The sequence below is a fragment of the Trachemys scripta genome, chromosome 13 (assembly GCF_013100865.1).
Source record: "Trachemys scripta elegans isolate TJP31775 chromosome 13, CAS_Tse_1.0, whole genome shotgun sequence".
NCBI classification, from domain to species: Eukaryota; Metazoa; Chordata; order Testudines; family Emydidae; genus Trachemys; species Trachemys scripta.
In genome coordinates, this window is record NC_048310.1 from 4,719,289 (window position 1) to 4,734,655 (window position 15,367).

The following is a 15,367-nucleotide window of genomic DNA, read 5'->3' on the forward strand; positions in this document are numbered from 1 at the left end:
GGGGTCCTGGGGGAGGCAGTTAGGGGCAGGGGCGGTGAGAGGACAAGGAGCAGGGGGGGTTCGATGGGTCGGGAGTACTGAGGGGGGCAGTCAGGGAGCGGGAAGTGGGAAGGGTCAGATAGGGGGTGGGGGCCAAGCTGTTTGGGGAGGCACAGCTTTCCCTACCCGGCCCTCCACGCAGTTTTGCAACCCCGATGTGGCCCTCGGGCCAAAAAAAGTTTGCCCACCTCTGGGCTAAACCAACCAACTCTTGAGTTCACAAACAAGGAAACCCTCACAGCGCCTCAACCCCCGCCTAAGGCAAAAGCCTGGCTCATACCACTGAACCCTGGGGTGAGCTCAGCCAGGCGCTGGGAATAGAAGCTGCCAGCTTGGGTCAGCTTCAGACTCTTCAGGTGCTGTTCGAAGATCTCTCTTCTCTCCTGCAATGAAAAGGAAAAGCATTTGCATGAGGGGTTAGCGCCCCAGCCCAGCAACCTGGCACCACCATCACCTGGAGGTGAGATTAGGGGCAATAAATGTCCCCCCATCACACATGGCAGCAAGCTACATCACTGGGAAGCCGGAGGTAAGAAGCCCAAGTGACTAAGCTGTGATGAGGACCAGCCACAAGAGGGCAGAGATGCCTTGCTTTGAGCCCTCAAAGTATTTACCAGTTTTGATTTCACCAGTGACACAGAGCTTTCAAATTCAGGACAGACATATGGAGGCTTACAATGAGTCACCGGCTCCTCTCTCCAAGGGGAGCTCTCCCCCCTCCCAACTTTCACCCTCATTGATCTCTGAACATTTCTTTAACAGCACAGCACTTAAGCAAAGGAATCAAGAGCTCACAGCCCAAAGCCTGCTCCCTCCCCTGCCACTGGGAAGATGTCTCCGACTTGCTGTGCGGCATGTGGCCAGTTCTTAGATTAAGTTGGGGGGCTAGATGAGAGCTGGCAAGGGGCCAGAGTGTGACTCATTCAGCTGGTCCAGGAGGTCCTGATTAAAACAATGGGTTCCATTGCCAGGGGTTTTCCCCCTCCTCCTTCGGGGCAGCTGCACAGTTCATATGTCCGGTGCCAGATTGCATCAGCATTGAAGGTATTTTAAATGAAAAGTCTGTGGATGACGGTAAAGCCGCAGATGGAAGGAGGAGACAATCTGCTGGAAGAGTGAGTTTCCTTGCTGCTTTCAGAGGCTGTGTCCAGACTCTGCTACAAGTCCCATCCTAGCAAACATGTTGGACTCCCACTGTTAAGTGGATCTGAATGCGCTCATGGTTCAGGATACGCACGCCAAGCAGGCTGCAAGGAAGAGAGTGGGTATCCAAACACAAGCAAGACAGAGTGAGGTAACTAGTGCTTCATTTATAATGAAAGAGGAGCTGGGGTTCAAGCAATTTTTTTTTTTACTTTCATAACTGATGCGGCAAGCCCAGAGGTGCCTGGGCTCAGCCCCGCCAAGCCCCAGCACAAATTAAGCACTGCAGGTAACACACAGGAATGAATGGTGAAGGTGCATTACTAACCTGGGCTCTGCCCAGACAGGCAGTATTGGCTAGAGAACCAGTTTAGGCTGCTCCTAGTTTCATGGAGAGAGGATACAGATATGCATGAAATTGCTGTCTCCATGACAAAAGGAGAACTCCAAAGCAAAGCTCTCAGGCAAGGCCAGATTGAAGCAAAGGGAGGCGCTAATACCATGGAGTCTCTGTACAGTGGGCTACTGCATTCATAGATTGGGTCTTTGGCTTAGGACACAGGTGGTAAGATGGGCAACACAGGATTGCCGTTCTCACTACTGCCAACCTTGGACTTTGCCAGCACAGATACTGACCAAAGAATGAAGAATTGTGACACCAGATTCACACACACAGATGGTGGGAGGGGATACATACCTGGAGGGTGGGAAGATCAATAAAAATGTGTCTGTCAAGCCTCCCGGGTCTCATCAGAGCATCATCCAAGATGTCAGCACGGTTGGTGGAAGCCAACACTATGACATGATCTGTGGTTCCCATCCCTGCAGCAAAACGAGAGCAGACATGAAGGTGAAGGGTTTCCGTATCAGAACGTACAGTGCAGGCTTCGTGTTGCTGAGGCGCGATGGGAAGTGGAGAACTCCATCCACAGCTTTACAACATTCAGCCACAGTATGTCTGTGGCATCCTTTGGGGCAGGCGAGATTGAAGACATTGCTTCTTTTTAGTACTGTGTGAAGGGAGGACTGGGGTGTGTGTGTGAGATTAGAAGTGGGTTATGGATTTTGGTCTTTCCTTGCACCCCTTGATAAACAAAGGTATCCCAGGTGCGCTATACACAGGTATAAAGAGTCCAAGCCTGAGGAGCTTACAATCAGAACAAACAACATACAGACGAGGGACAGAATGCAACAAAAAGAAGTGACGGAGCAGCGATGTTCAGCACACAGCTCCCGAGTGCCATGATTTGCTTTTCATGCTGAGAAGGATAGAAGGGAGTTATAGGGCTAATAAACCTGTGGTGCTGGTGTGGGGCTTGTAGGAAGGGAGCCTGGCAGACAGGGTTTCATGTGTTGGGGGCCTCATGGAAGGCATAGTGCCAAAGGCAGGAGTAAGGTATGAAGGGGCAGTTGCTCATGTAGCTTAGGGAAGAGCAGAAGTGCCAAATTGGGGCACCAAGCCACGCTCTTATTATATTCCATCAGGTGCTCTGATGCCTATGGACATGGGTCACCTTAATACACTTGTCTTACAACAGCAGACATCAAGAGCCCCAGAGCTGTAAGGCATGCAGCAAGCGTCCAGGGGAAGGGCCAAGCGAGCATTCCACAATTCCAACAGCGAAGCTGCCAAATGTGTCAATACTATAGCTCAGTGGAGAGTTTAAGGTTACAAGTAAGTCAGACAAATGGCCCTATAGAAAAAAGCAGCTTGTTCTACAGTGAACTTCAGTTCTTCCTCCCCAAAGGCTGCCTTCTAAATAGGCTCCTGAAAAGGATGAAGCACGATCATTCTTTGGTCATGTATTACACTGCACTTTAGAGTGTGATAAATAAGCAGAGAGACTGGCAGTCACCTGGGGGCTAACAAGCTTTATTCACAGGGCAGGATTAGAATGTACAGTGCATCATCTGCTTTGGAGCTGGGAAGACGCAGTCTTAAAATAGGTCGAACCATTAGAACAAACACAAAAACAAAAACCACTGACTGCACCCTCCTTGCATCAGCCTCTGCCACACTCGCTTTCAGTCTGGGTCCCAGTGGGTGGGAAATACATAGCTCCAGGAAATCTAGATCAGCAGCCTTGAATCTATACTAATCCTCCCAATATGATGTCACCTGGCTATTAACATGCTTTGGCCTCAGCATGCAAGCATCAGTCACAATGAACAGTCTATAAAAGTAACACCTAAGAGTCCGTGAGAGCGAATCAAAGCTAGTGCTGGGAATCCAGCTTGAAAAACCTTCTTGTTTGCAGCACTTGTGAGACAAACCATTTCAAGGAAATGGTGAAGAGAATATGGTTGATTTAACAAGTCCCCTGCTTCCTCCACCACTACTGTAACAGAGTAGCTCAGCTGTATACATGTAGCTTCACTGAAATACCACCACTGTGCAGGGGGGCCGAGCAGCTGTCAGGACAACAACTGGCTCACAACACAAGAGCTGGGAAGAGGGAGATTTTGGCCAAGGACTCAGGGCAAATAACTGCTTCTGAAAAGTGTTATTGGCTCTAATGTTCATGTAGTGCAAAAAGGATCTTGGCCTTACAGGTCTCATCTATTCAGACATTGCAGAAGATTTGTAGGGATTGTGCTTCCTTGTCTGCTGTTTAGTTGTTTGTGCTCAGAAAATTCACATTCAAACTGCTTTGCTGTTCTAAGAAAGAGTTAAATTTACGAATATTGCCAGGCAATTTGAACTTGTAAATACAACACCAAGCATCTTTGATCAGTGCCCTATTCTTCCCTTGCTGCATAACCAGAACTTGCAGAACAGCGTCACAGATCTGATGAAGAGCAAGGTCTGTATGCATGAGAAACATCACAATCATTTTCTAAATTGCACAGTGAAATTAACAAGACAAACTTACATTCACCCAGTTTAGCTGGGCTTAATTGCTCCTTCAAAGGATCTGCCTCACCCCCGTCCAGCTTTTTGGGGGATTCCATGGGGCTCTGTCCTTGGTCCCCTTCTCTTTTTTCCTCTGTACCTTATCTCTGGGTAATCTCAGGCACAAACACAAATATAATCTATTCTATGACTCACAGATTTACCTCTACTCCAAAATCTCTCTTCTGTCCAAACTAATCTTGGCCTGTCTCTGACACCTACTCATCAATGTCTAGTGTCAGCTCAAGATTAACATAGCTAAAACGGAGCTCCTAATCCACCTTGCCCCCACCCTTCTCGATCACTATGGACCATACCACCATCCTGCCTGTCATTCGGGAGCATAACCTGGACATCCAACTCAGATCCCTTAGGTCCTCACATCCAAATTATGTCTAAATCTTGCAGATTCTCTCTGCATACGATCTCTGAGATACAGCCTGTCCTACAGAAACACAACATCAGAAACGTAGGGCCCGAAGGGACCTTATGAAGTCATCTAATCCAACTCTCTGTGCTGAGGAAGGACCAAGTAAACCCAGATCATCCCTGACAGGTGTTTGTGCTGTTTAAAACTTCCAACGATGGAGATTCCACAACCTTCCTTGGAAGCCTATTCCAGAGCTTAACTACTCTAAGAGCTAGAAAGTTTTTCCTAATATCTAACCTAAATCTCCTTTGCTGCAGATTAAACCCATTACTTTTTGTCCTCGCTTCACTAGAGAACAACTGATCATTGTCCTCTAACATATTTGAAGACTTATTTAGGTCCCTTCCTCAGTCTTCTTTTCTCAAAATTAAACATCCCCAGGTGTTTTTTTTTTTTTTTTTTTTTTTTTTTTTTTTTTTCCTCCTAGCTCAGGTTTTCTAAAACTTTGTATCATTTTTGTTGCTCTCTTTTAGACTCTCTCCATTTTAACCACATCTTTCCTACAGTGTGACGTTCAGAATTGGACACAGGCCTCACCAGTGTCAAGTACGGCAGGACAATTACTTCCTGTGTCTTACATATGACACTTCCTTCAATACACCCCAGAATTATATTCGCTTTTTTAGAACTGCATTGCACTGTTGACCAACATTCGATTTGTGAACCACTAAAATCCTGATTCTTTTCAGCAGTACTAACACCTAGCTAGTTATTCCCCTTTTCGTAGTTATGCTTTTGATTTTTTCTTCCGAACAGTACTACTTTGCACTTGTAATTAACAACAAGCCATATTATTTATAGCCATACAGGTAAAACTCTCATCCAGGTTCACATCTCTGTTCCTGCAACATCCTTCTCTCTGGCCTTTACAAATGCAATCTTATCCCACTTCTAGCCATTCAGAACGCTGCTGCCAAATTCAGTCTCCTCGCCTGTCACTTTGACCACGTCACCACCACCGCTTTTGCATCCCTCCACTGGCTCCCCCTTCTCTTTGCATTAAATGTAAGCTGCCGGTCTTCACTTTCAACACCCTTCATGGCCCACCCTACCCGACCAGTCATCTCTCATTCACTATAAATATGACTCAAGCATCCAATTGGTCCAGATCTTTCTCCATCCCCCACTCGCTACATTTTCAAACAAACACCTTTGTGCTTTCTCTGATGTTGTCCCTCAGGCTTGGGAGGAGCTCCCTGTAAACACCTGCAAAACTAATTCATCCTCTTTCAAATTCTCCTTCCCATGATGCCTCCAAAAAATGTGACACTGGTTAGGATGCTGGTGTGCTGAGACCATGGCATACCATGCTGACCTACTGTCTCCCTGTTTCCTTGTACTCCCCCATCACGCTCTGAATCCATCTGCTGCTGCTTGTCTTGTACCCAGATTGCAAACTCGCTGGGAGCCAGGAACCGTCTTCTTGTTCTCTGCCTGCACGGTGCCTAGGATACTGAGGTCCTAGTCCATGACTAGGATTCCTGGGCACGACACTAATACAAATAAATAACAATTTCTTTTCAGAAGGCAGCCTGTGGCAACAGAGTGAAGAGAATCCATCAGTGCCTTAGTAAAGACTTTCTATAAAGCATGTATTTAATAAGGAGATCATTTTACCTTTCATCTTCTGACACCTGTAACATGGGCTGGGCCCGAACTTCGGAATTGGCAGCTCATCAGGGTCTCCAGCACTACACCTGATTTCTATAAACTGGAGGAGACCACAGACATTTTCATCTTTAAAAGGGGGGCGGGGGGACTACACTTCCCAGAATGTGGAACTTCATTTTGGTCTAATGGCTCTCTACTTGACTCATGATGCAGCAGCTCACGCTGGGATGTAGTGTCCTTCCAGGCCACCCTGCTGCATTAAAATGAGGATAGCCATGGGCAGTAGTTGGGTTGGGGGCCACTCCTGGCCTTTGCCCACCAAGAAACCTACTGTGCATTATACATCTGAGGTGGTAACGCCAAGCCCAAGTAAGGTTACATCTTTGGTCAAGTTTTCCAAAGCGGAGGTACGCACAAAGCGTCAGGAACCACGAGCATGGATTCGAAGTGCCCCTGGAACCCTGGCCCATGGGGCCTCCAGCGCACTGTGCACTGGCTTCAAGGACATTCCTGTGCACAAGGCACTCAGCTGTCTGCCTACAAAGCAAACTCACAGCTCATTTCCCCCCTCCTGCAGGGCGGTCACAGAACCCATGCTGAAACAGTGGCACCCTGTGGCCCTCTGCACTGTAGGACAGTCCATGTCCCTCCTCACCCCATACTGCGCTCTAGCTTCAATTCCTCTCCCCTCAGGAAGGAGGGTACAAATCCATAACAGAGACAATCTTGTGAGACACGCAGGGGGATCACAGGTACATTCTGATGAGCAGGCATCTCTCGCCAAGAAGCTAAGGCATACATCAAAGCACCCTCCTATGGGGCATTCTCACTGAGGAACAGGAACTTTGTGGGGAACAAATTGCAGAAACTGCTCTGCTCTCAGCTCCGCAGTGAGTCAAATTCCAATCTCCTTCCTGACTGACTGCACCCCAGGAAGTAGCCTGGAGTTCAGATCCCAGAAAGGCCTGCCGGAGAAGCGTTCCTCATACCTCACTGCTGCACTGAATTTCTTGCACGGAGACAATTTGGGGAGGCAGCAAATTTCATGACTGTAAACAGGGGAAAAGAGGGATCTCTCCCACCAAATGTATCCTAGAATCTGAACCATTCCCTGCTGGGCAGAGCCCTGACACGTCTATTCCTTTTTCCTGCTCTACAGTAATAAGACAGCTACAGAAGTCATGCAAGTTGGGTTAGTGCGGTAGGGGCTGACAGACCTCAGTTACAAAGAGCAGTCAAATGTGCATTTTCCTTCATCCCGTCAAGACTCTTTGTAAATGCCCAAAGTAAGCAGGGCCAACACCAGGTGGGGTCTAGGCAGTGGCACCCAGGGCTTGCTTGCAAACTACAAGGCTGTCTCCCCTGATTCGGATGTGGATTTCCTAGCGAAGCCGGGAAGGTGGAGATTAAGTTAGAGGACAGCAGAGGAAATTTACTACATTGCTTACGCCCCTCTGGGACAACTAAATTTTAAATCCCATCAGGCTTTAAAATTACCTGTCTTGGACAGGTTGTAACAAGTATTAAACAATATTTAATGGCTAGCAAACCCCAAATGTTACCCTCGAAATATAGTTCTGCCCTTGATGCAGATTCGCTTTACTTTACTTCTTCAGGGCTGTAAATTATCTCCATCCTGTCACCAGTGGGAAGACATATTTCTGAGCTGAAACAATCACATTGTGCATTAAGAGCATCTCTGGGCTTCCTGACCTCCTCCAGCCCCAGTCTTTGATGCACATGTTGCCCTGGTTTTATTAGCAGGCTGCAAGATGATGCCAAAGTTATCTCCAGTGCACATACTGCCTCAGGACACCACAGCAAGCTCCCTTCTGTCTCATAGCCTTTAAAGTTACCACTAAGCAGACCTGCTCGCTGGAGGATTTTAATTTTAGTCCTACTGCTGTTAGTAGCCAGAGATTATATCCTCTGTCCAAGTCTATATTAAACTCTCATGAGGGCTGGCCCAATGATCCAGTGACAGTGGAGAAATCAAGTCCAAAGTCTGTCTCCTAGAAGTCTCTGATTTCTCTAGCAACTACAGGCTCTGAAGAGAGTCATGTCCAGTCTTCCAAAGACAAAGGAACGGTTGCTACGATATGGGGCCTTTCAGCATACTGAGGAAAAATGGAGTGTGGTGAGGGGGAGTGAGGTGAAAACTGAAGTCCCAGAGGACTCTTCACAGAGTTTCTTGTGCGGACGGCTGAGCAGGCTTGCGGGAGAAAAAGGGAAAACAGGAACAAAGTGTAAAGCACTTGGCTTTGAGAAGCTCTCTGCTGAAGAGATGCAGCTGCTTCTGCTCGCCCTACGACACACGCTCAATATAGCAACTGATGGAGGGGGAGCAAGTAGAACATAACAGAAAAATAACTCTTCTGGATACCTCTACACTGCAATTAAACTTACCCCCCCACCTCCCGGCTGGCCTGTGCCAACTGACTTGTGCTTGTGGGGCTCGGGCTAAGGCATAGGCGTCGACTCCATTGGTGCTCCGGGGCTGGAGCACCCACGGGGAAAAATTAGCGGGTGCTCTGCACCCAAAGGCAGCCAAGCTCCCCACCTCCTCCTCCTCCACCCCTAAGCGCACCGCGTCCCCGCTCCTCCGCCTACCTTCCAGTGCTTCTCACCCAGCCGCTGCCAAACAGCTGTTTGGCGGCGCTTAGGCATAGGGACTTTGGGGAAGGGGTGGAATGGGGGTGGGGTAAGGGAGAAGGGGGTCGAGCATCCACCGGGGACAGGGGAAGTTGGCGCCAATGGGCTAAGGGGCTTTTTAAATTGTAGTGTAGGAGTTGGGACTCTGGCTGCGCTCTGGGACTGCTGACCTGGCAGGGTCTTAGAGCCCGGGCTCCAGCCTGAGTGTCTACACCACAATTAAACCACCCACAGCCCGAGTCAGCTGGCATGGGCCAGCCATGGGTTTTCTACTTGCTGTGTAGACGTACTCTCTGAGTGAGTGATATACCTGCTATGTCAGAACAAGGCCAAGCGAGGCCACATTGACACCTGAGAACTGTGAAAAAGAGTCCAGCTTTCAATGCCAGGGTCCCTCTCCCTACAGGCGTTCGAGAGCCATAGATTTCACCTGTCACGTGGAGTGGGATCTATAGGCGACACTATCTGAGTTGGAGGCTTAGAGGGTGGCCGCCTTGGACAGAGAGCATTGTGTGAGCTGCAGCTTGACGCAGTAGGAGACACTGGCATGGGGAGGGGGAAAACGGAGTTCAAGTCAATGGGCAAAAACAGAAAATACTTAAACATGAGGAGAACGGTAAAGCAACATGATCGGTAGGGGTGGAAATGCAGGTTTAAGAAGCTGAATCCTTATGGAGGCAGAAAAGGCCTCCTCCCTGGCTGGGTGAGAGGAATACTAACCATCCATTTCTACCAGCAGCTGGTTTAAGGTCTGCTCCTCCTCAGTGTTGGAAAAGCCGGAGATGTCGGTTGAGCGTGTCTTACCCACAGCATCTATTTCATCAATATACACAATACACGGGGCACGAGCCCTGGCTTCTCTGAAGAGGCTCCGTACACGAGCAGCTCCAAGACCTAGAGAAGGGCAAAGAGTAAGATGAAGAGAGACTTGCAGGAATCAATCCTTACTTGCTATGTATTTTAATTATCTGTAGTACAGTTGTACCCAGAGGCCCCAGCCGAGATAGTGCCCCGGCCCTGTACACACAGGAAGTGACAGTCCCTACCCTGAGGAGCTTACAATCTAAACAGGCAAGATAGACAAAAGCTGGGGAAAAGAGGTACAGAGAAACACTTGGCCTAGGTCCCCTCATGGGTTAGGGACTAGAACCCAGGTATCCTGAGTCCCTGTCCCCTGGATCACATGGCCTCTTCAGCTGAACTCAATGTGTCAGTCTGTCTGCACAGCTGCTCTAGGAAAAGCTCCGCACCCAACTGCAAACAGGCACACCTGCTCCTTTCACAGGGTTAGGAGTTTAAATGCTGAGCTATGTTAGCGAACTGCACGCAGCCCCTGTGCTGTGCTTTAAGGACTGGGAGCAGCTATGTGCCGTTCCAGCGTTCCCTGTTGGCAAGAGCGTTATACTCATGCACTGGAAATCCACTGATATGTACAAAGAGGGCAGCCTCAACGGGAGCGACTTAGCTTTTTGAAAGACAAGACATGAGAGCATACGTAAGGGCAGGGAAGTCAGTGAACGGATGGTTATAGAGTAAAGGCTCTACTCCAAAGAGCAAGTGTCGTGTGTGGGTGTTATCAGAAACAAAGCTGCATGTGAGTTCCTACACCGTATCCTAGGTAGTAAGGAATGTTCCGGAAGAGTCTGAGGAAACCAGACTCTCTCTGATGAAGGTTTGCTGTAGACAACAGGACGAAGAACTCTCTTCTAAACAGATGAGCAGGTGAGAGGGAAGGAGTTTACATTCCCATAGCTGCACTAATGGCACTGTCTACTGATGACAAAGTGTTTTATACCTCTACAGAAACACTCAGTCCTGCTCAAACACTTCCCGTGCAAAGACAACAATGAGTTCAGTTCCTTGTCACAGACATAGATAACACTTACTCTAGGTGGCAGCAACCTTGTGTGCTCCCACCACAGATTGATTTACATCTTCTCTTTTCTTCCTAGCAGAAGGTCAGAGGACTTACCTCCTATTACCTCCACAAACTCAGAGCCGGCCATCGCCAGGAACGGCACTTGTGCTTCTGTAGCCACTGCCTTTGCCAACAAGGTCTTTCCACAGCCTGGTGGTCCAAGTAACAAGGCACCTTTGGGCACTTTGGCCCCAAGCTGGAGGTAGCACTCTGGGCTCTAAAATTATAACACAATTCCATCAGGCATCTGGGCTCACGAGCAGTGTTTCTGGAAGAAAAGACTTGTGCAGAGGTTCACTAGATGCTTTTCCCAACAGACGTCACAGCAGCAATAGCTGCTGGCTCGGGACTCATGTGAACAGCAGTCTGTCCTTTCTCCCTCAGGAGCCAGACAATACAGAGTCTGGCTTTTGCCATCACTGACCAAAGCCTCGGAAGACCGTCAGCTCGTTAAAACGGCGGCTGCTCAATATCCCCACAGGACAAGAAAAAGAATGAGCCCTGCTCCCCAGGCTGCCAGACTATTCCAGGGCACCACTGGCAAACACACCAAACTCTTATTTTATTTCTCTCTTTTGGGGTGGAGGAAAGGCAGAGGAGGGGATTACAGGACACTTGAAGCACTGCCGGCACTGGACATCTTATTCACAAAGGACAGGAGCCACAAGCCAATCAGCTCTTGAGTCAAACACTCTCTTTCAGCAGAGAGAATCTCCACCGCCTCCTCTTGTCCAGCTTTATGCAGGTAAGAAACCCAGTAATTGCTGGAATCACATTGCATTCACATGGGCGATCTGGCAGATTTGCTCCCTCCACTTCCACCTCTGTACCAAGCATATTTGAGGTTCTTACCTTCAGATAGTCCACAAATTCCATGACCTCCATTTTGGCCTCATGCATTCCGGCTACATCCTTGAAGCTGATCCCTTTCCCAGACTTCCCATCCACAATGGTAAAGCGAGCCATTTTCAGCTGGTTCTGTGGAGGACAGCACACTCTGAATTCTGAGGGCACAGTCCTGACGAGGGAGATGGGGGGCAAGATCAGGCAGTGGAATACCCTTTTTTTTTGGAATGGGAGGAGGCATAATATATGAATGGGTTACGCGTGATCCTCCCATACGAAGTGCATTACAATGCCCACCGTCTCTCTCGTCGTTGTAGCAGAGCAGAATGATTCTAGGCCCCAAGTTCAGTAATGTACTTTAACGAAAAGGTTTCCTCCTGCGGATGTTGGAGTTTGGTACTGTGACTCAACAATTTAATTAACCAATGTTTTATTAGCACCAGGCGTAGAAGAAACCTGCAGCAATTCCCCCCATACATCAACTGAGGACATTTAATTTAAAAACTTGTGCAGATTGCCCAAGTCTGTAGGGTTTGTCAAGAACCCCTGCTCTCCGATTCTTATTGACCCTCGTCCTTAGTATACCTGGGCTGGTTACTACTGGTACAGTTTGAAGAAATAATGTGAATTAATGGTTATTTATCATCAACACTCTGTATAAATACACAAACACACACAGCCAACCATCGCCGGGAGCTGCTGCCAGAGTTCTTGTTCTTGTTCCAAGACAGTCCAGGAATGGAACTATAGGCTCTCAAGTAGAACAGGCCCCACATTTTAGCCTCCTGGTGCGTGTTAAGCCACAGTGAGAGTCAAAACAACAATTTAGTTAAACACCCTCCTTGTAACTGCTTATTATGCGCTGCTGAAAACAGCCACTAAGACTTTATTTATTTATTTTTAAGAGGAAAAAAAAGTTTAAAGCAGTTCAGGCCCTCAGACCTGCCGGCTTCTTCAAGGGAAGAGAGTTAACGATGGAGGGGCTAATTGTGCTCACTCCCCAAAGACAGGAATCTAGCCCTTAAAGCCCCCCTACACTCCAAGCTTTCTAAAGCACTTCTTTCCATCCAAGCAGTTACACTTCACTCCATAAAAACAGTCACTCAGAGCAAGGTGAAGAGGGCACACAAAGGGGCTGCTCGGAACCACCTTGATGGGGGATTTAGGTCTCCACTCCTTTCATCCAGAAGCCCCCTCAGTTACTGCTCCTACACCCTGAGCAGACTTATGCAAGTTGTAGCAGCTGATTGAGAGGGAGGGATTTGATTGATGTTGCAAGCGGGGTATGGGCGGGGAGACGCCAGCCCATAATGAAATCCAGAATTTGAGCATATTTTAAAAATCAAGAAGTTATTTTGTAAAACCCAGAGATTCCTACTCCCGGCTGTATGGGAGGCTTGTTGGCAGGACAAAACGAAATACACTGTTGGCAGCTGCAACTCATTAGTGAGTTTTGAAAATAGCATAGCAAACTGCACTGGAAATTCACTGAGCTCAGCCCTTCTTGCAGTCAGGGAAAGAGGGCCTCAAGTGAAACCAGTTACTGTACAATCTAGTCAGCTGATCAGGAAAAGATGCAAGATATGACAGGACCGCACAGTCTCTGATATCAGCTAATTCTCGTCCTCTGTTGACTTTATCAGGGACAGACCAGGAAATCACGCCAGCACAAAGTGAGACTAACCAAGAGCTTTAAAACAACTATTATACAGGACCTAAAGTACTTACAAAGGCGCTGAATCTTCCTTCCCTTCCTGTTATCCCAGCAAGGCGGAAGAAGTACCACAATATGGCTACACCAACAGCTGCCATTCCCAGGGCATAAAGGGCACTGAAAGAAAACCGCTAGTTAGATACAAATTTAAGCATCTAGCCATGAGACAGTTATTAAATTAGTGAACATTTCCCAACTTATCTGTTTTCAGGATTTTAAAGGTCCTGGCAGTCAGGCTAGAAGTGCAGCTATGGGCAGAGGAGTGACTGAGAATGTGGTATATTTTAAAAAAAATTAATTTTGTATAGAACACCCCCAACAATTACATAACAAAGAAGATAAACAGATAAGCCCCAGAGTGGCATTGGCTTGCCATCTCTTGCAGAGTCATAGCTGCTCATAACAAATGGGCTAGATCTTCACAGACTGGCTATGGTGCATCAGTTCAGAATCTGATGGGGAACAGGCAAAGGTGGCAGCCCAGGGCCAATTTAAATCAGAGTCACCTCAGGGCTGCTCTAATCTATGCTGGCTGGCAATGGCCCCCAGGGCACCTTACCGAGCCAGGGATTGCTAGAATGCAAGGCACTCTGGTCATCTCTCTCACATGCCCACTATGCCAGGAGCAGGTAGCACAGCACCCAGCATTGCCAGGGGAATTCCCAGATGCCCCCTTAGGACAGCTGCCTGGCCTCTTTGTGCTGCTGGTCTGAATGGGGGGCCCAAACACTACAGCTCCAATGCAGCTCCAGGCACACAAGCCAGAGTTTATTCTGCCTCCCGCATCAGCAACAACATTCTCCATTCTCCAACTACAGAATCTTTTTGGCAATAAGAGGAAGGATGGTCCAGTAGTTTGGGACTTATGAGACCCCAGTTCAAGTCCCTGCTCTGCTGGAGACTTCCTGTGCGACCTTGGGCAAGTCACTTAGCCTCTCTGTACCTCAGTTCCCCCATCTATAATATGGGAGTAGTAGCCCTGCGCTACCTCTCAAGAGGATGAATACATTAATGATTGTATGGCAGTCAGGCAGTATGGTAATGGTGGGTCATAGAAGTACCATACACAGAGAAATAAGAGGCAGAAAGAATGCAGCTGGGTTTGTAGACCTTAATCTGCAGCGCTGGCAGTTAAGAAGTCATTTGACTTGTCAACTGAGCAAACAAGGGGCTTGATCCTGCAAGGTACCAAATGCTCTGTTCTCTGAAAGAAGCAAATTTGAGTTGCCGGCACTCAGCATTTTACCAGATCAGGCTCTAGGTCTTGAAGCCACTGAGAATATGGAACCCCACAACATCACCTTTAGAAAGTCTATTTTCAGAGCAGAACCACAGCAGAACAGTTCTGAAAGGTAAAGAACAGCTAGAAATACAGACTCCCTGGGGCTGGTATACAAAAATTGTAAATTTACAAATTTGAGGTAGAGATCTCAGGCCTTATGATCAAAAACTAAAAACAAATTGCTGAATCTTGAAACATTTATTCAAGCAAATTGCCAGCTGTTAGGACCTGGCAGCAGAACACAAGACCATACCCAGGTTTCTCTTTTATATGAAGCATTTTCTAATACATTCATAAAATGCATGTTTTGCATCCATGGTGGAAGTTCCGGGAGAGGAAGTTACACACAATAGCCAACCATGATTGTTAAGATATGTCTGGTCCACTGCGCTTCACAAACCACAGAAAACAGAACCCTTGCACATCCAGTTAATGCTGCCACCATGATATTATGTTGCAAGTATGTGACTAGGGAAGGCTGAAAGACAGCTATGGTTCCCCTGAACCAGCAAGGTAGCTTGAAACATCATGCCTCCTTTTTGGAGAGGGGACCTCTTGGGTTGGCAGATACCGGATTGCAACATTACACATCTTTGCTGATGGCTTAGAGAGAATACACAATTAAGAATACCCCCTATGGTGGAGTCTCCACACATACTCTTATGGAAAGCTTCCCTGTACAACACGGTATCTGTTCTCAGGGACAGAGGTGCTTCTGGACTCATTCAAATCCTCAGTGAGTGGGCTTTATAAATCTGTTTTGCATTCTGGATTCCATAAATCTCGGTTTGCAAAAGCTGCCAGTTGTAATAGAAGGACAAATAAACCGCAGCAGCAGA

General features: G+C 47.8%; 1 protein-coding gene across 1 annotated transcript in view; it reads right to left on the reverse strand.

Moving 5' to 3' along the window:
- The window catches only part of SPG7 (SPG7 matrix AAA peptidase subunit, paraplegin), a gene marked incomplete in the record, with an annotated part of 47,191 nt that overhangs the window by 17,976 nt on the left and 13,848 nt on the right, over positions 1-15,367 (reverse strand). The window contains 6 exon segments of the mRNA XM_034788664.1: positions 320-422; positions 1,880-2,004; positions 9,489-9,662; positions 10,741-10,903; positions 11,539-11,664; positions 13,261-13,363. Coding sequence (XP_034644555.1) covers positions 320-422; positions 1,880-2,004; positions 9,489-9,662; positions 10,741-10,903; positions 11,539-11,664; positions 13,261-13,363 — 794 coding nt within the window.